This window comes from Neoarius graeffei, chromosome 2 (genome assembly GCF_027579695.1).
Source record: "Neoarius graeffei isolate fNeoGra1 chromosome 2, fNeoGra1.pri, whole genome shotgun sequence".
Lineage (NCBI taxonomy): Eukaryota > Metazoa > Chordata > Actinopteri > Siluriformes > Ariidae > Neoarius > Neoarius graeffei.
Window position 1 is genome coordinate 70,223,522 of NC_083570.1, and position 23,949 is coordinate 70,247,470.

General features: G+C 41.8%; 1 protein-coding gene across 16 annotated transcripts; it reads right to left on the reverse strand.

Annotated features, from left to right (window-relative positions):
• Positions 1–2,632: 2,632 nt before the first annotated feature.
• Positions 2,633–23,214, reverse strand: tpm1 (tropomyosin 1 (alpha)). Of its 16 annotated transcripts, none has more exons than XM_060914851.1 (10): positions 22,868–23,203; positions 22,405–22,530; positions 22,109–22,234; positions 16,379–16,512; positions 15,373–15,490; positions 14,399–14,469; positions 9,181–9,256; positions 8,785–8,847; positions 8,633–8,702; positions 2,633–3,452 (listed from the first exon to the last, which is right to left on the reverse strand). In XM_060914851.1, exons 1-10 carry the CDS (start codon positions 22,979–22,981, stop codon positions 3,370–3,372), a joined length of 981 nt encoding a protein of 326 aa, XP_060770834.1. In that variant the 5' UTR covers positions 22,982–23,203; the 3' UTR covers positions 2,633–3,369. The 16 variants fall into 16 exon arrangements, with proteins under 16 accessions (XP_060770834.1, XP_060770837.1, XP_060770840.1 ...); XM_060914853.1 differs by lacking the exons at positions 2,633–3,452; positions 9,181–9,256 and adding exons at positions 3,459–7,840; positions 14,081–14,156 and having other exon boundaries at positions 22,868–23,214; XM_060914852.1 differs by lacking the exon at positions 2,633–3,452 and adding an exon at positions 3,459–7,840 and having other exon boundaries at positions 22,868–23,208.
• Between the last annotated feature and the right edge of the window lie 735 nt (positions 23,215–23,949).

A 23,949-nucleotide genomic window follows, 5' to 3' on the forward strand; every position in this document is an offset into this window, starting at 1 on the left:
CCATTACGTGAACCACACATTTCCATGATGCACACGGTCACAGTTTTGCATCGAGATGTCACAATGCATTGTTACTTTCCTTTTTGATGAATGTGAAAACTATGTGCCAAGGCTCCACAAAGTCACCAGATCACAACCCAGCTGAACACGTGTTAAGCAGTGCTCTAAAGCCATCTTCAAAGCTGAGTGAATATACACTATTTTGGAAGAATGGTGTTTATTACTCCAGTATAGTACAGTACAGTATCAGAGGCTTGTAGAATCTATGCCAAGGCAGGCTGAACCTGGGCTTAGACTTTAATTTTTGGGTCATTGCTTGATTGAGAAAGGTAAGCATGGAAAAAAGATGAGTTGTCTTTATTGTATACCTACAGACTTTACCAACAAGCTATGTGTGTCTAATGCGGTGGCCAGTAAGTACACAGTATTTTAAAACCACAACACCACATCCATTTCAGGGTTACTGCTGATAAATAATGCACGGACTGTGGTGGTTCTGTGCTGGTACCTGACGCCTGATGGACAAGAAGGTGCACCAATATACAAATTGCACATAGCAACAGAACAAAGTGTACTAACTGTTGAGTGTAGTTTCATAGTTATATGAAAGCGGTCTTGTCATCTACAATATGTCACCTATCAGGATCAGGGCAACCAAAAAAAAAGTGCCTTGCTTGTTTGCGTTTTGTTTAGAGACCATTAGGGTTCAAGTCAAAATACTGATATGGATTCAAAATATTTCACTAGAGAACCATGTCTGACCTTCATGCAACCACCAGTTACTTTTGTCCTTGCTGTGCAAGACTCAAACTCGATCATTTTCGGAAGGCTAAAGCACAACTTTCAGTTGTTGGCAACAATACTCTCCTAAAGCCAAGCTATCAAAATATACAGTGGTGCTTGAAAGTTTGTGAACCCTTTAGAATTTTCTATATTTCTGCATAAATATGACCTAAAACATCATCAGATTTTCACACAAGTCCTTAAAGTAGATAAAGAGAACCCAGTTAAACAAATGAGACAAAAATGTCATACTTGATCATTTATTTATTGAGGAAAATGATCCAATATTACATATCTGTGACTGGCAAAAGTATGTGAACCTTTGCTTTCAGTATCTGGTGTGACCCCCTTGTGCAGCAATAACTGCAACTAAACGTTTCCGGTAACTGCTGATCAGTCCTGCACACCGGCTTGGAGGAATTTTAGCCCATTCCTCCGTACAGAACAGCTTAAACTCTGGGATGTTGGTGGGTTTCCTCACATGAACTGCTCGCTTCCTTCCACAACATTTTGATTGGATTAAGGTCAGGACATTGACTTGGCCATTCCAAAACATTAACTTTATTCTTCTTTAACCATTCTTTGGTAGAACGACTTGTGTGCTTAGGGTCATTGTCTTGCTGCATGACCCACCTTCTCTTGAGATTCAGTTCATGGACAGATATCCGGACATTTTCCTTTAGAATTCACTGGTATAATTCAGAGTTCATTGTTCCATCAATGATGGCAAGCCGTCCTGGCCCAGATGCAGCAAAACAGGCCCAAACCATGATACTACCACCGGCATGTTTCACAGATGGGATAAGGTTCTTATGCTGGAATGCAGTGTTTTCCTTTCTCCAAACATAACACTTCTCATTTAAACCAAAGAATTCTATTTTGGTCTCATCCGTCCACAAAACATTTTTCCAATAGCCTTCTGGCTTGTCCACGTGATCTTTAGCAAACTGCAGATGAGCATTAATGTTCTTTTTGGAGAGCAGTGGCTTTCTCCTTGCAACCCTGCCATGCATACCATTGTTGTTCAGTGTTCTCCTGATGGTGGACTCATGAACATTAGCCAATGTGAGAGAGGCCTTCAGTTGCTTAGAAGTTACCCTGGGGTCCTTTATGACCTCGCCGACTATTACACGCCTTACTCTTGGAGTGATCTTTGTTGGTCAACTACTCCTGGGGAGGGTAACAATGGTCTTGAATTTCCTCCATTTGTACACAATCTGTCTGACTGTGGATTGGTGGAGTCCAAACTCTTTAGAGATGATTTTGTAACCTTTTTCAGCCTGATGAACATCAACAACGCTTTTTCTGAGGTCCTCAGAAATCTCCTTTGTTCGTGCCATGATACACTTCCACAAACATGTGTTGTGAAGATCAGACTTTGATAGATCCCTGTTCTTTAAATAAAACAGGATGCCCACTCACACCTGATTGTCATCCCACTGATTGAAAACACCTGACTAATTTCACCTTCAAATTAACTGCTAATCCTATAGGTTCACATACTTTTGCCACTCACAGATATGTAATATTGGATCATTTTCCTCAATAAATAAATGATCAAGTATAACATTTTTGTCTCATTTGTTTAACTGGGTTCTCTTTGTCTACTTTTAGGACTTGTGTGAAAATCTGTTGGTTTAGGTCATATTTATGCAGAAACATAGAAAATTCTAAAGGGTTCACAAACTTTCAAGCACCACTGTATAAACCACAATGTGGAAGTTATTTACATCTGTGCAAAGTACATAAATGTGATAAAGGACAAAAAGAGCCATAAGGAAGAAGGATGAAGTTTCCTCTGACACATTTGAATAAATTAAAATGTTAAAAATGGATCCCAGGCTTTAGAAAATGTAAAACTGTGTAGTTTTATTTATATTTAGCTTTTTACATTTTAGATATGACACACATTTAATACATCTATATTTAAAATTACTCCAAATGTATGAGGCACAACCAAACATGATTTCATCATCTTTCAACTCAACACAGGCATTGGACCCATACTGGTTTCATAATGGGCAAAAAAAAAATTATTTGCAAAAATAATGCTGTCTGACATTTTGCACTGAGTAAAAGTTGAAAATAAACAGACACTGTAGATGGGGACCTTTCTGGCTAGGGCTACTACTAGCATCCAAGTAAAACCCTAAACTAAACTGCGAATGTATATGGTCTATGATTTGCTATGTAAAAGCTACACACTGCTCGACCTTTGTCTTCACAGTAGCACCAGTGTACATGTTGGAAACCTAATCCAAATGTACACTTTAAAGGAATCTTTGGATTAATAAAATACAGCTACTTCATCTAAACTTGGCTTAAGACTCAACCGTGTCCACTTTCAGAATAACGTGCATAAATTGAGGCTTAAGTGCAATTTTTGGCAAAACCTTGTTATTTCTTATGGAAATGACAAAGCATGTGCATAACCAGAGTAAAAATGAACACGTACCAGAATATTACTTTAAAACAATGAGTGTAAAACAAAAGGTCATTACCTATGGCACATGTCTTGCAATTTGATAAAGAAAGAAACCACTCAAAAGTTACAAAAATGCAGACATCGTCAGGTGTACAGGTCTTTCACATATTATTCAACTCCAAAAGAGTCTGTTCCAACATCTGGTTCATATCGAGGTTCTCTTCTTTAGCATGTGACAGTTTCTCTGTTAGAACATCAAGTGTTAGAAAACAAACATTAATAGATTAAACAACATTAAATCATGTCAGTGATCATTTACGACAGAACAGAGCATGCACAAGTACTACAGTTACACTGATATTCAACATACACTCCAGATAAGACTGCGGCTTTACAAATGCACACACTGTCATTGAGTTAGCAATAAAATATCTTGGTACTTGTTCCACTCAGAGACAGATGAGGAGCCTTGAGACCATGCAACACTCACCAGTACTTAAAGGTGACAGTGTCCCTGTTTAAGGCATGCTTAATAGCTACGGCGTGCATAAGCAATATTGTAGATTTTAAGACATTATTAACACAGTGCTAATTCAGACACTTTGTACCAGGCTGTGAGTATGATTAACATATTGGATAGTATAGTTTTCATAAATATGGCGTAATCACACACATCTTCATGTAAAATCATACTTCATTTGGTTATTAACATGGAACAAAACAATTCACACTAGAATTAGTCCTCGTTCAAGGCCAGCCTTAGTTCACTAGCGAGAACACGGTTTTTCTCAAGTTGCCGGTCGAGACGGTCTGTGCAGTCAGGCAGCAGGTTAGGGAAGGAGGAAGAAAAAAAAAAAAAAGACAAGAAAGTGAAACAGAGGGGAAAAAAAGAACACCTAAAGTGCAGAAGTAGTGTTAGTACAAATTGGATGGACTGTACCTTGGTAAGAACCGAACATTTATAGAATGGACAAAAAGTGAAATATTCCTCTGTGGAGAAAGAGCCGATGAATAAGAAACAACCACTAAGTGACCTGGTCTTATATTCTAGTACCCAGGTTCCCAACCCTAGCCCTGGAATACCCCCTGTACATTTTAGTGTTTCCCCTGCTCCAACACAAACACTTCAACTCAGGAAGGACTGCTAATTAGTTAATTAATGAGATCAGGTATGTTGAAAGCAGGAGAAAACACTAATGAGATAGGAACTGGTTCTCTAGTAAAAGAGAAACCTCATGCCCCTAAATTCACTATACAAATCATCTATAATTAGTTAATTACTTAAATGAATCATGGGAGATTTAGTCTGATATTTACTGACACCAATGAATAGAACATTTTCATGCATTCTTTAAATATCTTATAGTAATGTGTAACTAAGGACCAAGTTCACTGGAATCAGAAAGAAAAAGGTTTTGTTCACTCATAAAACAAGTTTCCTTAGTTTTCCACTTTGCATTAAGTTACATGCCATGCTGCTCAAAAAAAGTGAAATATCTTGAATAGGCCACGCTGCTCAGCAACATTCATTGTGAAATTATTGTAAATGCAAATTGAAAACCAATAGGATTTTCATTAATATTCTCAATCTGTTTGCCAAACACTACTTTTTCAACCATTGAATATTAGCTTCAAGAACAAAATTATCTTTGTAATGAATGCAGTTGATATTCTTTCCTGGCAGTATCATGTTGAGGGCTTATGACAATTCTAAAGCAAGAACATTGAAGAGGAGCTAAAAGATGCTTAAATGTCTGTTTCATTTGTAAATGTATTACAGTTAATGCAGTAGCTTAAATTTAATCTCTGTAATAAACCTAAATGAAGAAGTGACATCCTCTAGGACTGTGAAAAGGTTCAGACTCGTACGTCTAAATGGGAGATAATGTAGGATTTGCATATATGCTCTTAAGCCACAGTGTATATAGGCAGTCCCCTATATAAACAGGCTCTAGTGTTAATACCAGTATTATCCTTTAAATGGGTACCATATGATGGAAATAAAATGCATGAGTTAACAGGAGGCCATCTTGATTTTATTATAGCCACTCAGAAATAAATTAAAGCACATAGAAATGAAAATAAGACAGCATAAAAGAACAAAGAAAAAAAAAGGACAAAAAGTGAGGAGATATAGTTTTACAGAGAAGGAAGAATGTTTATTTTTACACAATGCAGAAAGAATCAAAGGTTCTGTACAAGAGAGGGGGAAACAAACTGACACTGAAGGATAGGAGACAAAAATGAGGGAAAAGGGAAGGGGGGAAAGACAGACAGGTGAAGGGGAGAAAAAAAGTACAGAAGGCTGGAGAGAGCAGGGTGATGCCGCTCCGCGGACAGGAGGCGTCTTTGATGGGGCGTAAACAATTTATCTGTGCAGGGAAAAGGAGCAGAGAGAACGTGATGGAGCCCTCACTGTGGGGCTGAGACGATGCACAGCGTGCACACATCAGAAAGGATAAGAAAAGGGGCACTGCAAACATGACCACAATGTCCACCACAGGGACATTGCTCAGGGGTACACTGGTGTGCAGCACTCACGCTTCAAAAATAAAACAGGCATAATAACCAGGGCTCATTGTGAATTTCCTGATCAGATAAGATAACTATTTTAATATATACAACTTTTTCAACTTGTATACTTGGGCTCCGAGTGTATAAAATCTCTCTCACACACACACACACACACACACACACACACACACACACACACACACGGTCCGTCAGAAACGATGCATATGGAATCGCAGTAGTTCAGTGTGCTTGTTCTATGTTATGGTTTCTATATTAACCATGCTAGACAAGTCCCTGTGAATGAGGACAGATTTAAAAACATACTATTTAACAAAAAATAATTTACTTTGTGATATGGTGACGTTTCCTGTTTGGTTATTTTTTTAACATTTACAGCGAGTTGGCCTAGTGGTTAGCATGTCCGCCTCTAGACAGGGAGATCCCAAGTTCTATTCATGGTTGGGCCATACCAAAGACCATCATTTAAAAAAAAAAAAAAAAGGTACCTACTGCCATCTGGCAAGGCATGCCGCAATACAGATGTGAACAGGGAGTCAAACTCTCACTGTAACCCTAGCTATGTAATAGGCAAGATGCTGAGGGCTACTGAAAAGGAGATCAGCACCGCCCAATGTGCCTTGTGGCATGGGAAGGACTTTGATTTGATATTTAAGTTTCAGTTTAAGTTACAGGAGAGTCTTCAGGAAAAAAGGTTTTGTGCTTTCCAGTTTCTTGGCAACATGACAAGCTGGGATTTTTGCTTATTCAAATTTTAAAAAAAATGGACTGGGAAGAGAATGATTGTTTATAGCTGCTAGAAACAGAATTGACAACAGGAACTTATCTTATGGGCATTCCATAACATTAAATGCGACTACAACGGTTAGAAGTCATGACCTGCTGTTCAACAATAACTTGATGGTAATTTTTGGAAAAACGCTTTTCTATATAGAGTAATGACACTTGGTGTTATTTTGTTACAGAAAATAATCTATCCAATAACTTTTTTTTTTTTTCTTCCTGTAACAGCCCAGCCCAGAGGGATTTATTCTTTACTTATAAGATGTTAATGGAAGATTAACTGCCCTGCAAAACGCTAGCCATTAACCTGCCTTCCAAAATTCTGGCCTAGGACATCCATTTAGAACTATTTTAGAATGGACAACACATTTAAAACAACAAATAAAAAAAACTGCAATCTAGCTGCAACTTTAATAGCTATGGTGAGACACAAAATGCAAAAACTACCGTACCTGCGCTGACTTACCAAACAGCATACAGGCCAGTCATACAGTAGAACACCATATATTATACACCATGTCATCTCAGTTTCAAACATCATGGTGAACTGAGGTACACTGAGCACACTACACAGAAGTTGACAATATTAGTAGGAGCGGAGCAAGAGGATACACACAGGAAGTAGCTCGATACTGTATTCAAGGACATGCTTCCCCTTTAACAATACTGCATTTTAACAAACTGTGTACATGCTTTATGTCAAGGTTACAATACAAATAAGATGCATTGTTATTGATGAGTAAACACTTTTTAGAGTTTGGTGTGAGCCCTGTTTGTATCATCAGCCAGTAAAATTCATAGAGAGGTTACAAAAAGAGCACTCTACTATACACTGCCTTCACAAAATCTGGCTTCACTGTTGAACATATTACATTTTTGCTCCTCACACAAAAAAAACCAAAAACAACTTGACTACTTATGTACAAGAGAGGAAACTACATGGACTAGCACATGTTCACAGCCTTTGCGACAGTGTGCAAAGGTGTGAACATGCCACAGGCAATGAACTTTCTCTCTCTCTCTCTCTCTCTCTCTCAAGAGGAGCAGTAACAGCAGCCACTGATCTTGCTGAGTAACAGAGATAGCAGGAAGTTTTAAAAAAGGGAGATAAGGTTGGTGAATTAAAGGAACAAGATCACACAGTCAGAGATGAAGTGATCAAGTGAAAATGGAGGAGAGTAGACGGGTAAGGGAGGACGGGCAGGCAGGGGCACAAGCAAAATGAGTGCATGAATTACATTGAAGTCATGTCGTTGAGAGCATGGTCCAGCTCCTCGCTGATAGCTTTGTACTTGAGTTTCTGGGAATACAACTCATCTTTTGGTGGGTGGGTGGAGGAAGGGAAAGGAAAGGGGAGAGGGAAGCATAGAGGTGACAGGGAGGTGAAGAGGTGCGTGAAGCATCCATTCCAGCAGAATGACGGGTCCAAGAGAAACAGACAGACAGAAAGCACGGAAGAGTGGGAGGAGGGAAAAAAAACATTTAGAAAAGAAAACATGAAACATGATGCCATGTCAAATTTCTCAATGTTACTAAGAATATACTTACGGCAAGTGTCCAGGCCCCACAGTTCATTTACTGAACGGCCAATTACAATTGCAGAGACCCGTAACATACCGGTAAGGAGATACTCAGTTTTCTACACCACTAAAAGACGTCCATGACTTCATATCTCCAGAGTGCAAATATTCAACTCACTGGGCCACAATTATGAATATGATGCATTGGATGGATGCATGAATAATCAAATGACCGGGAGAACAAGGGACAAATGCATGGCAGCTTAGGTTTATGTCTCTGTAAAATTAATCATAAACTAATCTAAAACACTGTAGTGTCTTGTGTGAGGCCTGGTCAGAAACTGAGACTATTTATTTGTACTGCATTCATGAGAGCAAGTCCATCAAAGACAGTGGAAATTAAAAGGAATTGTACACAGAGGGACAGTTTTACTGAATAGATAGTAAAGAATTGAGAAGAATAAAGAAAAGCAAGAAGCTTTTTGTGAATATATGGAGGCTTTATATAGTTTGTAGCATAAAGCTATATAGCCATAATAAACCCATAACTCTACATTGGGGGTGGGGGGTGGGGGGGGGGGTGTCATACCTTCCAGGTCATCAATGGTCTTCTCAAGCTTGGCTACTGATCTCTCAGCAAACTCGGCACGAGTCTCAGCCTAAGGGGAGAATAGATTTTGGCTCATATGCACAAACACAAATGTGTGTAAAGTTCTCTGATAACAGCTATAAAAATCTTACCTCCTTCAGCTTGTCGGTGAGGACCTTGATCTCCTCTTCATATTTGTCTTCCTTCTGTGAGTACTGTAGAGGTAAAGAGAAAAACAAAATGTCAGGATTCAGACGAGCAATTCACCAAACCTGCACCACAGTGTCTGCTACACAATCGGATTTACATTTTCTGTCAATAGTGTTGTCGATAGGAAAACGAGGGTATTCATTTTAACTCAGCTTATTTTCTTTTTAGTACCTTGATTACATATAGTAGCTTAAACGAATAGAACACTCGTTTGTATTATACATTAGATAACCTTCTTACAGTTCTGATCTGCTCTACATTCTTATCATAGGAGGATGAAGGTTGTTTAGAGCATAGGGATTTTCAGGGGGCCTAAATCACACACTCAGTACACCTACCTTCTCAGCCTGGGCCTCCAGAGACTTCAGGGTGTTGGTCACAGTTTTCAACTCTTCCTCAAGCTCAGCGCATTTGCTAGTGTTTTACATAAAAGGGTGCAAAAGGAGTACAAGAGAAGGAAGGTAGGGAACATAGCAAGAGGGAAAGGATAAAGAAGACAGAATATAAAAGGTAGATTGAAAGAGATAATAGATTGGATGTAGAGAAAGTCAGACAAAGGGTAAAGACAGAAGGGTAAAGAAAAGGGAAACGAATCATTAAAAAAAAACCAAAGTGAATGAAAACGGAATATAAAAATGGTGACAGGGTATCCAATAAACCCCCCCAACAAAGCAGGATTGCAAAAAAAACAAACAAACGTGAAGGATACACCATTGCTTGAAAGTTTGTGAACCCTTTAGAATTTTCTATATTTCTGCATGGGACCTAAAAACATCATCCGATTTTCACACAAGTCCTAAAAGTAGATAAAGAAAACCAAATTAAACAAATGACACAAAAATCTCATCTCATCTCATTATCTCTAGCCGCTTTATCCTGTTCTACAGGGTCGCAGGCAAGCTGGAGCCTATCCCAGCTGACTACGGGCGAAAGGCGGGGTACACCCTGGACAAGTCGCCAGGTCATCACAGGGCTGACACATAGACACAGACAACCATTCACACTCACATTCACACCTACGGTCAATTTAGAGTCACCAGTTAACCTAACCTGCATGTCTTTGGACTGTGGGGGAAACCGGAGCACCTGGAGGAAACCCACGCGGACACGGGGAGAACATGCAAACTCCGCACAGAAAGGCCCTCGCCGGCCACGGGGCTTGAACCCAGACCTTCTTGCTGTGAGGCGACAGCGCTAACCACTACACCACCGTGCCGCCCTGACAAAAATCTCGTTATCTCTAGCCGCTTTATCCTTCTACAGGGTCGCAGGCAAGCTGGAGCCTATCCCAGCTGACTACGGGCGAAAGGCGGGGTACACCCTGGACAAGTCGCCAGGTCATCACAGGGCTGACACATAGACACACAACCATTCACACTCACATTCACACCTACGGTCAATTTAGAGTCACCAGTTAACCTAACCTGCATGTCTTTGGACTGTGGGGGAAACCGGAGCACCTGGAGGAAACCCACGCGGACACGGGGAGAACATGCAAACTCCGCACAGAAAGGCCCTCGCCGGCCACGGGGCTTGAACCCAGACCTTCTTGCTGTGAGGCGACAGCGCTAACCACTACACCACCGTGCCGCCCTGACAAAAATATTATAGTTATTTATTTATTGAGGAAAATGATCCAATATATCATTTTCAATATCAGTGAGAGGCAAAAGTATGTGAACCTCTAGGATTAGCAGTTAATTTGAAGGTGAAATTGGAGTCAGGTGGTTTCAATCATTGGGATGACGATCAGGTGTGAGGCGGCACTTTGTTGTATTTAGAGAACGGGGCTCCATCAAAGTCTGATCTTCACGACACATGCTTGTGGAAGTGCATCATGGCACAAACAAAAGAGATTTCTAAGGCTCTCAGGGAAGGGAGAGGGGAAGAAAAAAAAAAGTTGTTGATGCTTGTCAGGCTGGAAGAGGTTACAAAATCTCAAAAGGAGTTTGGACTCCACCAGTCTACAGTCAGACAGATGGAGGATATTCAAGATCATGGTTACCCTCCCCAGGAGTGGTTGACCAACAAAGATCACTCCAAGGGCAAGGCGTGCAATAGTCCACGAGGTCACAAAGGAACCCAGGGTAACTTCTAAGCAATTAAAGGCCTCTCTCACATTGGCTAATATTAATATTCATTGGTCCACCATCAGAAGAACACTGAATAACACTCGCAGGATTGCAAGAGGAAAGCTACTGCTCTCCAAAAACAACATCTACAGTTTGCTAAAGATCACATGGACAAACAGGAAAGCTACTGAAACATTTTGTGAACAGATGAGACCAAAATAGAACTTTTTGTTTGACACGAGAAGCATTATGTTTGGAGAAAGGAAAGCACGGCATTCCAGCATAAGAACCTTATCCGATGTGTGAAGCATGAAGGTGGGATTGGGCCTGTCATGCTGCCAGGCCAGGACAACTTGCCATCACTGATGGAAAAATGAATTCTGAATTATACCAGCGAATTATAAAGCAGAATGTCAGGACATCTGCCCATGAACTGAATCTCAAGAGAAAGTGGGTCATGCAGAACACAACAACCCTAAGCACACAAGTTAAAGAAGAATAAAGTTAATGTTTCGGAATGGCCAACTCAAATTCCTAACCTTAATCTAATAGAAATGCTGTGCGAGCAGTTCATGTAAGGAAACCCACCAACATCCCAGAGCTGAAGCTGTTCTGTACAGAGGAATGGGCTAAAATTCCTTCAAGCCAATGTGCAGAACTGATCAACAGTTACCCACAACGCTTAGTTGCAGTTATTGGTGCACAAGGAAGGGAGGAAGGGGGTCTCACACCAGATACAGAAAGCAAAGGTTCACACACTTTACCACTCAAAGATATGTAACATTGGATCATTTTCTTCAATACAGTGCCCTCCACAGTTATTGGCACCTCTTGTAAAGATTAGCACAAACATCACTATTATTGGCATCCCTGGAAATTATAGTGAACGCAATGTAACTGAAGCACGTTTCTGATTTAAAATGTACATTAAGTTGAATGGAGTGTGTAGTAACTTTCAAGCTGTAATCCATGACTTCCTGATTAACTGGGGCACAAATATGAGGTGACACAGAGGCCAAATTCCTTTAGTCATCCATCAACATGGGAAAGATAAGAGAACACACAAACCAAAGGATTGTAAGAGAGGCAAAAAAAAAAAAAAATCCCCAAGGAACACTGTTGGTTAATTACAAAAAAAGTAAAATCTTGGGGTTTCCAAGTCTCTAAAGTCACCACCAGATGCCACCTCCATGCCAACAGATTATTTGGAAGGTATGCCAGAAAAAAAGCCTTTTCTTTTAGTTAACCACAAACGTAAGCACCTGAAGTTTGTGAAACGCTCTTACAATTTTGATTGGAACTGTGTTTTATGGTCTTGTGTAACAAAAATGGAGCTTTTTGGCAATAAACACTCAAGGTGGGTTTGGCATAAAAATAAGGATAGCTATAATGAAAAGAACCCTCTCTCAACTGTAAAACATGGTGGAGGTTCTGTGATGTTTTGGGGCCATTTTTCCTCCAACGGCCCTGGAAACCTTCTTAGGGTACATGGCATCAAGGATTCCATAAAATACCAGGACATGTTAAATCAATCAATCTGGCTGCCTCTGCCAAGATCTTCCAGCAGGACAATGATCAGAAACTTGTCCAAATCAACACAAAAATGCTTCACTGACCACAGAATCAAGCTTCTACCATGGCCATCTCAGTCCCCCGACCTGAACCCCGCTAAAAACCTGTGGGGTGAGCGCAAGAGGAGACAGCACAAGAGAGGGCCGAGGACTCTGGATGATCTAGAGATATTGCGTAAAGAGGAATGGTCTCAGGCCAAGTTTACATTAGACTGTATCTGTCTCGTTTTCTTCGCGGATGCACTGTCCGTTCACATTAAAACGCCGGGAAACGGGAATCCGCCAGAGCCCACATATTCAACCCAGTTCGTATTTGATCCGGTGCTGTGTAAACATTGAGATACGCGGATACGCTGTGCTGAGCTCTAGCTGACGTCGTCATTGGACAACGTCACTGTGACATCCACCTTCCTGATTCGCTGGCGTTGGTCATGTGACGCGACTGCTGAAAAACGGCGCGGACTTCCGCCTTGTATCACCTTTCATTAAAGAGTATAGAAGTATACTGCAAATACTGATGCAAATACTGCCCATTGTGTAGTTATGATTGTCTTTAGGCTTGCCATCCTTCCACTTGCAAGTGGTAAGTGACTTGCGCACAGCGGCTCAGTCCCGAATCACTGCTCGTGCGCTTCACTCGCGCGCTCTGTGAGCTGCGCAGGGCCGGAGTGCGCACCCTCCAGAGGGCACTCGCTGTTCAGGGCGGAGTGATTTGGAGCGCAGCTGCTGAGGAGGAAGCGATGAGCCGCACTGACACATTTCAACTTACGTGCCGAATTAGTCATGTGATTAGCGTATCCGTGTATTGGCGTTGCTGTGTGCACGCGAATCGTGTATTGGCGTTGCTGTGTGCACGCTAATCGTTTTTAAAAACGTTAATCTGATGATCCGCTGATACGGTCTAATGTAAACCCCACCTCAGATGCCCTGCTCTGTATCTCCAACCTTATAAAAATTTTATAGGAAAAGACTCAGCACTGTTTTACTGATAAAGGGAGGATGTACAAAGTATTAAATACAGTACAGGGATGCCAATAATTTTGACACCTGTATTTAATATTTGAGAGATTTGTTTTTCCTCTGAATAAATTTCAGTTAAAGGTTGGGTTTTTCTCTCTCTTTTTTTTCAATGGGAGATGAAGCTACTTCACAAAAAATGGATTTTCTCCAACCTTTTTTACTAATCATTACAAAAAGAGCACCAATGATTACAGAGGGCGCTGTAAATAAATGACCAAGTATATATATTTTTTCTCTCATTTGTTTAATGGGTTTCTCCTTATCTACTTTTAAGACTTGTGTGAAAATCTGGGGTTTTAGGCAAATATTTATGCAAAAATACAGAAAATTCTGAAGGATTCAGAAACTTTCAAGCGCCACTGAAACTCTTTATTTATGCATGCTGAATGGGTTTCTATGAAGCTGTCCATGTATGGACTTCCTGCTTGGTTAGTTGGGTTAAAAGGGGGGGGGGGGGAATACAGCTAAAAAGGCAAAAGCAGGTAAAGCAAAGCCTTTTTTTGGAAGGATGGAAGCGGAAAAGGCTACTTCAGAGTGAGGAAGCCTGGCAGAGTGTTAGTGTTAGTATGCAGTACCTTCTGTTCTGCAGATTTTAATGACTTAAAGTTTTGGTCCAGCACAGTGATCTCTTCCTGTAATCGTCGCACACATCTGTGATTGCATGTGCACAGCACAAGGCCATTCCAAACAGGGAACACATGCAAGTTAATAGTGCGTACAAAATATAAAAAAAAAAAATGCAGGCATAAAACAATTGCATTAAAGCAGCAGCAAAATATTTGAATTTACAGATAGGCAGTATGTGGCTCTTTTGTGCAAATACATGCAAAAACATTATAGCAGGTCAGTAGGGTAATATAGATAGCATGTTAAACAGCAGTTAAGTAGCTCACCCCTCAGACAGCTCAGCACGCTCCTCTGTACGCTCCAGCTCACCCTCAACAATCACCAGCTTACGGGCCACCTAAATACACACAAGCCAGGACATGAAGTACATACACCACACATGTACGGTTCAATTTAATATGTGCACATCATTGTTAACAGATTAAAATCTGTTGAAAAATGGATTTGTGAGACATGCAAATTAGAACATTAAAAACTTATTTACTCATGTATTAATGCATTGCAATTAAAAAAAAAAGATTAAAAAAAGTGACTGCATTAACATGCAACATTTAACAGTGCCCTTAGATAATGCCCATTTGATTATTTTTAAATTATACATATGAATACAATTATGTAATAATTGAGAATCAGTGGTTATTTAACTTTTTCAGAACTGAATTTGGTGTTCGGCATGTTGGATGTCCGTTTTTGTTAAACCTTGCTGCAAGTGGAGTTTACCAATAAATAAGAAAAGCACTAGAAACTCCTGTGATTAATCAGAACTCATGAATGTGTGCTTTTGACAACAATGAAACACAAACATACCATACACATGCTATTCAAGTGGTTAAAGTTGTAAAAACATATGCTAAAGAACTGGGAAATATGGAAGCTAGCTAGTGACTGAGGCTATCCATTAGCATAGCTAGCAGCACATCTTTTATACAAAGAAAGATGGCAGAATAATGCTGGAAATGAGACAAAGCTGTTAGGAATATCAGCACTTTCCTAAGACATACTGGGAAATAACTAAGGAAATCCCCTGAATTATCTGATAACCCAACCATCATGGGCGCCACTCTACTGAGAAAGTGCAACTTTGCAGAAAAACTCAAGCAGTTACAAAATTTTGGTTTCCAAAGCGGTGAATACCACAAGAGTGCATCGTTCATGTGAGGCGATATCTCTCTCTCTCTTTTAATATAAACACAGCAAACATCACAGTGCACTTGCATATCAGTGGGGGAGAGAGACACACCTCCTCATATTTGCGGTCAGCTTCCTCTGCAATGTGCTTGGCCTCTTTAAGCTGGATCTCCTGGATTTCCATCTTCTCCTCATCCTTCAGGGCCCTGTTCTCAATAACCTTCATGCCTCTGTAGAGGGGAGGAGGGGGGAGAATGGTGAGACAAGACAGGTGGAGAAGTAGGGAGGGAGGATGGCCAATACAGCTAGGGTATGATGGTCAGTGTGTTCCCTCATAGTAACTCAATCTGCAGCATTAACCACAGATTAAACTCTGTTAGTGATGCCAGCATTATGCCATCACTCAAATACTATATTTATGGACACCGTTTCGACTTGGTTTCAAACCAAAGGTTATTGGACGTCTATCATCCGCTAACTGGGGGGGGGGGGGGGGGGGGGGGGGGGGGGGATGAGGCATTAGTAACTGAAGTGAAGTCTCTGTCTAGAACAGCTGTGTACGAGGGTGTGGGGCCACGCTGCACAGAGGGGCTGTGTGTGAGGCAAACAAAGAAAGGAAAACACAGCCTTGTGCCCCGTCAATTGCTGTTTATTCAATGCCATGGTGTCACTACGCAAACTGCTTACGTCTGTTTTGTCCAACAAGTGGCATCACCAAAAGCATGACTTCATGCATATAGCTGCAATATCCTTAAGCTTCATATCTTTCAGAAGTTATTTCTTGATTCCGCACAGATTCAGGAGATTAAAGGATTTTTTAAAAATTACTGCTACAATCCAAGACATTAATAGTTATCCAAGCTAACTGGAAAACTACACTCTCAATGGACCATGCAGGCATTTAACAGGGCAACAGAAACACAGTGCTACCTTAGAAGTGAAGGCATGTCATCAGTTTTGTGGAAGTACAACAGCAGAGTCTGTTACTGTAGTTACTGTGTACAAATGGTTAAGTGTTGATAAAGGAGGGGGAAGGGTATACCAGAGTGCAAAGTGTCTATATTTGCTATTTACACGAATCTATTGAAAGGTATGGCACACCATCTTCCACTGCTCACCTCTCGCTCTCATCAGCAGCCTTCTCAGCCTCCTCCAGCTTCTGCAGGGCAGTGGCAAGACGCTCCTGAGCACGATCCAACTCCTCCTCAACCAGCTGGATACGTCTGTTAAGAGAGGCTACGTCGCTCTCAGCCTAGGGAAAGTCCACAGAAGAAATCACCATGAGATGGGAAGAACATAAAAATTACACATACGCCACTTCTCTCACCACATATACAGAATGTGTTGATGTAACAAATGGTTGATGTTCACCAGTAAACACAAGGAACTAGAGCAATCTGGAGCTTAGGTTTCTAAACAGGCTACTTAGGCAAATTAATGCCCACATTGACGGACTGATGACTTCCTCCGAGATCTCCCTTAGGCTACGTTTACACTAGACCGTATCTGTCTCGTTTTCTTCGCGGACGCACTGTCCGTTTACATTAACCCCCCTGAAAAAGCGGGGAAACGGGAATCCGCCAGCGTCCACGTATTCAATCTAGATCGTATCAGCTCCGGTGCTGTGTAAACATTGAGAATACGCGAATACGCTGTGCTGAGCTCTAGCTGGCGTCTCATTGGACAACGTCACTGTGACATCCACCTTCCTGATTCGCTGGCGTTGGTCATGTGACGCGACTGCTGAAAAACGGCGCAGACTTCCGCCTTGTATCACCTTTCATTAAAGAGTATAAAAGTATGAAAATACTGCAAATACTGATGCAAATACTGCCCATTGTGTAGTTATGATTGTCTTTAGGCTTGCCATCCTTCCACTTGCAAGTGGTAAGTGACTTGCGCTGGGATCACACACACAGCGGCTCAGTCCCGAATCGTGGCTTGTTCACTTCACTCGCGCGCTCTGTGAGCTGCGCAGGGCCGGAGTGCGCACCCTCCAGAGGGCACTCGCTGTTCAGGGCGGAGTGATTTGGAGCGCAGGATGCCTGCGGAGCCGAGCGTATCCGCGTATTGGTGTTGCTGTGTGCACGGCTAACGGTTTTAGTGTCAACGCGAATCGTTTTAAGAACGTTAATCCGATGATTCGACGTAATGTAAACGTAGCCTTACTCTCATCCTGCATATGCTGACAATAGTGTTAATCAGTATGAAAGTGCTGGGTACTTTAGTGGGGCTCTTAGACAGCATTACGGAGTAATCACAGTCTCTACAGGGCGGAATAAATAGTTCTCAATAATAACTACATGAACTGAACCCACATCGCTTTCTACATTTGGTTTCAAAGCCAGTGTATCCAAAAAGCATTGCTTTAATCTGATGTGAATACAATTACAATGACAAATCTCATCTCATTATCTCTAGCCGCTTTATCCTTCTACAGGGTCGCAGGCAAGCTGGAGCCTATCCCAGCTGACTACGGGCGAAAGGCGGGGTACACCCTGGACAAGTCGCCAGGTCATCACAGGGCGGACACATAGACACAGACAACCATTCACACTCACATTCACACCTACGGTCAATTTAGAGTCACCAGTTAACCTAACCTGCATGTCTTTGGACTGTGGGGGAAACCGGAGCACCCGGAGGAAACCCACGCGGACACGGGGAGAACATGCAAACTCCGCACAGAAAGGCCCTCGCCGGCCACGGGGCTCGAACCCGGACCTTCTTATTGTGAGGTGACAGTGCTAACCACTACACCACCGTGCCGCCCCACAATGACTAGATATTCTAATATTTAGAATTTCTACAAGCAGCAAAACAGCAGAATCACATTATGGATTCAATTCAATTTTGAACAACTACAAATTAATAATTAAACACAAAGGAGGAAGGAAAATTAAACCAAATGTATTCATGTCCAATCAGCGACTTGCTACTCTGAGAGCCAGTTAAGCATTATTAAAAGTAGGTTTATGGTCAATACCCACAGTATCCCTCACACTCTCAGAAATAAAGCCACTAACTGTACTTTTCTCAGCTGCTGAGACAGTCCCATCAAGGGTACACGTTTTGTGCCTGTATTGTGGATCTTTTTATCCATCAAAACCGTATCTTTATGGTACACAAGCGGTCCTTAAGGTTCATTTACATACCTTATATTCCTTTTAAATACGTTCATGTCTCATCTCATTATCTCTAGCCGCTTTATCCTTCTACAGGGTCGCAGGCAAGCTGGAGCCTATCCCAGCTGACTACGGGCGAAAGGCGGGGTACACCCTGGACAAGTCGCCAGGTCATCACAGGGCTGACACATAGACACAGACAACCATTCACACTCACATTCACACCTACGGTCAATTTAGAGTCACCAGTTAACCTAACTGCATGTCTTTGGACTGTGGGGGAAACCGGAGCACCCGGAGGAAACCCACGCGGACACGGGGAGAACATGCAAACTCCGCACAGAAAGGCCCTTGCCGGCCATGGGGCTCGAACCCAGGACCTTCTTTGCTGTGAGGCGACAGCGCTAACCACTACACCACCGTGCCGCCCTATACGTTCATGTTTTCAAGTAAAACAAATAAAGGTTCAAAAGATGCATCCTTACTGATACCACCCCAGCAACAAGGAAAAGTACAGCTTTATACCTTTATTGTGTCCTTTCAAACAATTGCGCATGATAAATATTGCTCAACTCCAGCAGATCTCATCTAAAAGATTTTTCCAACCCTTGAAGAAATTTATAAACTGCATTCGTTTACACTACCCTGTCTCATTACAGCCTAACTGCACTTGAGTAGATGGACTACTACAGTCAGTCAGTCAGTCAGTCAGTCAGTCAACTTGCATAATCAGCCCCAACCCTTTGCAAAACCATGCAAATGGGAGACCGCCACTTAGATGGGGCCAAAGTGCATCAGGTGCTTTCAGTGACAAGGAAACTAGAAAGCAGCTGGTATAAACAAATCCCTCCATCACATCTGCATTAAGATCTTACAAAGAGTGATGGCTCATCTGTGCACTTCTGTGTTTCGTAATGAACTAAAACCGTATCGGACAGACTGCACACGCTGGTGTCTGGCTGAACAGGTTAATTTAGGTTACAGTTGGAAGAAAAAAACTGTTTCCTGGTTGTGTTGCTCTGACAGTTAAGGTGTCAGATCTAGCTTTGCCCCTTCTGCATACAACAACGCATCTTGCCCTTATAAGGAAATTGGTTAGTGAACAAGCGGGACTTCCACACACACACACACACACACACACACACAACCGCTTTCCTTTTCTATTATATGAAAGCGCAAGTACTCTACTACAAATAGTTCACCATGACAAGTGTCTTGATTATATCGGCTATTAGGAGCCTAAATATTACACGCCATGTACGTTTTATTTTTAAGACTGAGGTATAGTAAAACTACTCATCTCAAAGCGGCACTGTGCTGTAGTGCACGGTCGCCTCACAGCAAGAAGGTTCTGGGTTCGAACCCAGCGGCCGGCGAGGGCCTTTCTGCATGGAGTTTGCATGTTGTCTGCGTGGGTTTCCTCACACAGTCAATTGGTGGCTCTAAATTGACCATGTGTGTGTGTCAGTCCTGCGATGAGCTGGCGACTTGTCCAGGGTGTACCCATGGTCAGCTGGGACAGGCTCCAGCGCGACCCCGCACGGGATAAGCGGTTACAGATCAAACAAACCAACATGAAAGAAGTGCGCGCGCGGTCCGGTGCTCGTCGTTGTTTCATGTTGTTTCATTTTTCACCTGAATTTATTTTTAAAAGGCCCAGCAAAGCTACATGTTATTCTACACGAACTGCCCATGAACACTACCCTAACCATTATCCAATTATGATGTAATAATTCCAGGCAGAGAAATTAACTGGGTACCAAAGCGACATTCCGCTGCCACGCTATTGCGCAGCATCACATGCGCCTGAGACGCGCCTCTTCAAAACCACTCACAGCTCCCAACCTAAAACTGGGTACATCACAGGACATCCTGCTTCAGTTCACATAGCTCCAAATAAGCAGCTGTGATTATACCGGGTTTCTCCCTCCCTCCTTCCTCAGCTCTCACACGCTTACCGCTTCTCTGGCTTTCCTCTCCACAGTCAAGTCCTTCTGCAGTTTCTCCACTCTCTCCTCAGAGACGTCTGCCTGCTCTTGCAACAATTTTATTTTCCGCTTCACAGCTTCCAACGAGCTTAATCCAGCCATTATTCTATCCAACTACTGAAATGTTTATTAGAGTTTATTTGAAACAGATTTCTAAGGGCAGAAACGCCCTAGAAAGCCCAGCTCGGGTTAAAAAAACAAACCCGCCCTATTCAGTGTTTGGGTGAAAACGCACAGCAGCGACACTACATCTCATACCGGAAGTAGCCATGCTTTTGTTGTCACGCCTCAAATAAATACGTCATCGAGCTGCAAGACTGGTGTTGTAGCCTAATGTGTTTTACTGTACTATGTTTTAAAGTGTTTTTGCTGTTATTATATCTGACAACACTTGAAATAATAATAATAATAATAATAATAATAATAATAATTCAATTGCATCCATCAGTTCATGACCTGATGAGGTATGATGTGCTATCATGAAACATTTTGTGAATGAGAAAAACGAGCTGGGTGTCAAGGACGCACCTTTTTTCCTTTCTTTTGTAAACGAATTAACAGCACACTCTGCTGGTAGATTCATTCAATTGAAGGCCTAAATTGTGTCTGTGTAGTCTAACAGACCACAATTTTTTAAGTCGTTTTCGGTAGAGTTTTTTTTTTAAATCCCAGCAGAATAAAGTAAATAATCTAATATGAAGGAGATTCGTGAAATTCGATTATAATCAGCTTAACTGAATTTCCTTGCCATCTGGAACTCAAATTGGTGCTATTTTATCCTTAGACCGGTAGGTGGCGCATTGAGCATGCACTATTTAACGAAATAGCTGTGGGTATAAGGGAAATGCCAACTTTTTCCTTCCGTGTGTGTGTGTGTGTGTGTGTGTGTGTGTGTGTGTGTGTGTGTTAATAGCCTATTTAATTTGTTCAAAAACAACAGTGCAAAATAAATCCAACTATCTTATAAATGTTTACGCACCGAGCTTTTTCTCACACATAACTTTAAAAACTTGTATTTTGTTATTATACACTTTCTCATATTCACTTGAATATACCATTAACACATAGCCTAATAATCTAGAGTTTCCTATAAAAGGGAATATTTATTTGTTAGGAATGACTAGAAGACTGGAAATAGTGGGTAATTGGCTACTAACTTGACTAAAATGATAGTGAGATAAAAGCTATGGAATTATTGTAATCTGTAAATCAGTGTGAGATTCCCCATTGCAGATCTTCATGTTTAAGATAAAAAAAAGGCTACAGGGAAAGATGAAGAGTTGTGAGACTTTCTCCTGCTCTCAGGAGACACAGCCCAAGACTCTGAGCTGCGTCTTTACCATATAAAGCACTAGTCTAAATATAACGGGCCGGCTGCTCAGCCTTACAGGAACCCTGGCTACATCCCCAAGTCTAGGGCTACATCCAAACCCACATGCTATTTTGAAAAACTATTTAGTACGGTAGTGTGTGGTTTCTGGCTGGCTTGACTTGCAACAAAATCCCTTTTACAGAGTTTCTTGTGTTACAGATTAGCCTGCAGTCAGTCAGTGTGTGTGTGTGTGAACATCAAAGGTGAACACACATCAGACCCGAGTGAAACGACAATCATTAATTAATATCAATTTATAACCAGTTCACTCAGGTCTACCACTCAGAAGAGGTGACAGAGGGAAAGTGTGTGGTGAAGCAGTGAGCAGCTGGATTGCGGTGACTCTTCGCTTTCTATACTTACATCTGCGGCCTTCTTCTCAGCCAGCTCCAGTTTCTCCTGGGCATCTTTAAGAGCTTCGGAATACTTGTCCAACTCATCCTCAGTGCCCTTCAGTTTCTTCTGCAGAGCTACCAAATCATCCTCGAGCTGAGTGCGGGTGTATTTTACGCATATTTTTTTGGTGACATTGGTGAATAGCAGGAAGCAGAGCGCATGGCGTAAGGAGCGCAGGGACAGACAGACAGACAGACAGACGGAAGGAAAGAAAGAAAGAAAAGAAGTGATTAGATGCAGACTTGGAAAGGCACACTGAATACCTTTGTAGCGACCTCTTCAGCGGTCAGCAGCTTTTCCTCGGCATTTTGGAACTCCTCACACACTCTGTCGCGCTCGTCCTCAGTTATGCGCAATTTCTTTTCCATTTCTCTTAATTCATCGTCCAGCTACACATGCATTCAAACGACATTTTTTTTTGCATGAACAAATTACGTGCATTATCAAACAGGCTTACTGAAATTAGAACTTCCCCCATTCTGATGTTTTTTTTTTTAAAAATAAGAATTTATGATCAACAGTTAAACCACTACAGAGCATCACTTAAACATTATAATCCTGATAAAACCCATGCACCCTATCTTTGATCTTCTGTGTTCCTATAAATCCACTGAAGGTAATCCGTTTAATTTCGAGGCATTAATGAGGCAGACATACCATGCCACCAGAAATCATGCCTTTTTTATGGATAACAATCAAGTCCCCCAAAGATATAGGCTAGCCGACCTGCTTGCTCCTGTCCTCTGCTGCTTTCTTATCGGATTCAGCTTGCTCAGCTCTGTCCAAGGCGTTCTCCTTGTCGAGCTTGAGCATCTGCATCTTCTTCTTAATGGCATCCATGGCTGCTTATTTGTGTTTTTTCGGCCGCACAGAAAAGTTAACGTCCCCCAAAAGACCCGGCGGTGCTGCTGGTCCGAAAGCTCGGAGCGTCTGTGCCGAACTGAACGCTAAAGCTGGAGTGCAGGCGCTCTCTCTCTGCACCCTGTCAAATATGTAGTTTCACACGGGGGGCGGCTGAATTCCTCAGGACATTCAATACTTTTTTGGAAACTGCTTCTGCCCGTTCCTTGTGGAGTGCCCTAGCTGTCTTTTTTATGGATCTGCATGGTGATTCGCTGCTGCTACGCATTTGACTATTCATATGCCTATATATGGGGTGTGATGGTAAGGAGGCGTCAAGACGTTCCTATTTCTAACACTGCAAAAGTGCAGGAAACACTGCTGTGGATTGTTCTGATGGAGAATATTATAGAACAGTTTCTTATAAATATATATACATGTATGCGTGCGTCAAATAAATAATAATAATAATAATAATAATAATAATAATAATAATAATAATAATCCAGGATTGGAGAAAATCTTCTCACGCTCTCAAACTGGGATACTGACATTCACACACTGCATGTGTACGTGGTGTGGTCTGTACTGCCTTTACAGACAGGCCGAGGAGTTTAAGTGCTCAGGAGTCTAGAAGAAGAACGCAACATCTGTGTATGAGAAAGTGCCAGTCGGCGCAGATGCGCGTGCGCGCGCTCCAGCGGTGCGTCCACAATGCGCTTTATCTAAATCCTCCTCAAATGTGTGGATCTCAGGGCAAGCGTTCAGTTAGCGGGACTTTAGTGCTCTGAACAGGATGAGAACTAGCTGGTGACAGAATGCATATCAATCCTCTTATGTCGCTTGTTTTCAAACTTGAGTTTGGATAGGCTGCTTAGGCTGAGACTGTACGTGCTGTATGCCTGTGATAACACTTAAGAACCTGTCTGTGCAGCCTCTGGGCCAGGAAGGTAGGAATATTTTACAAT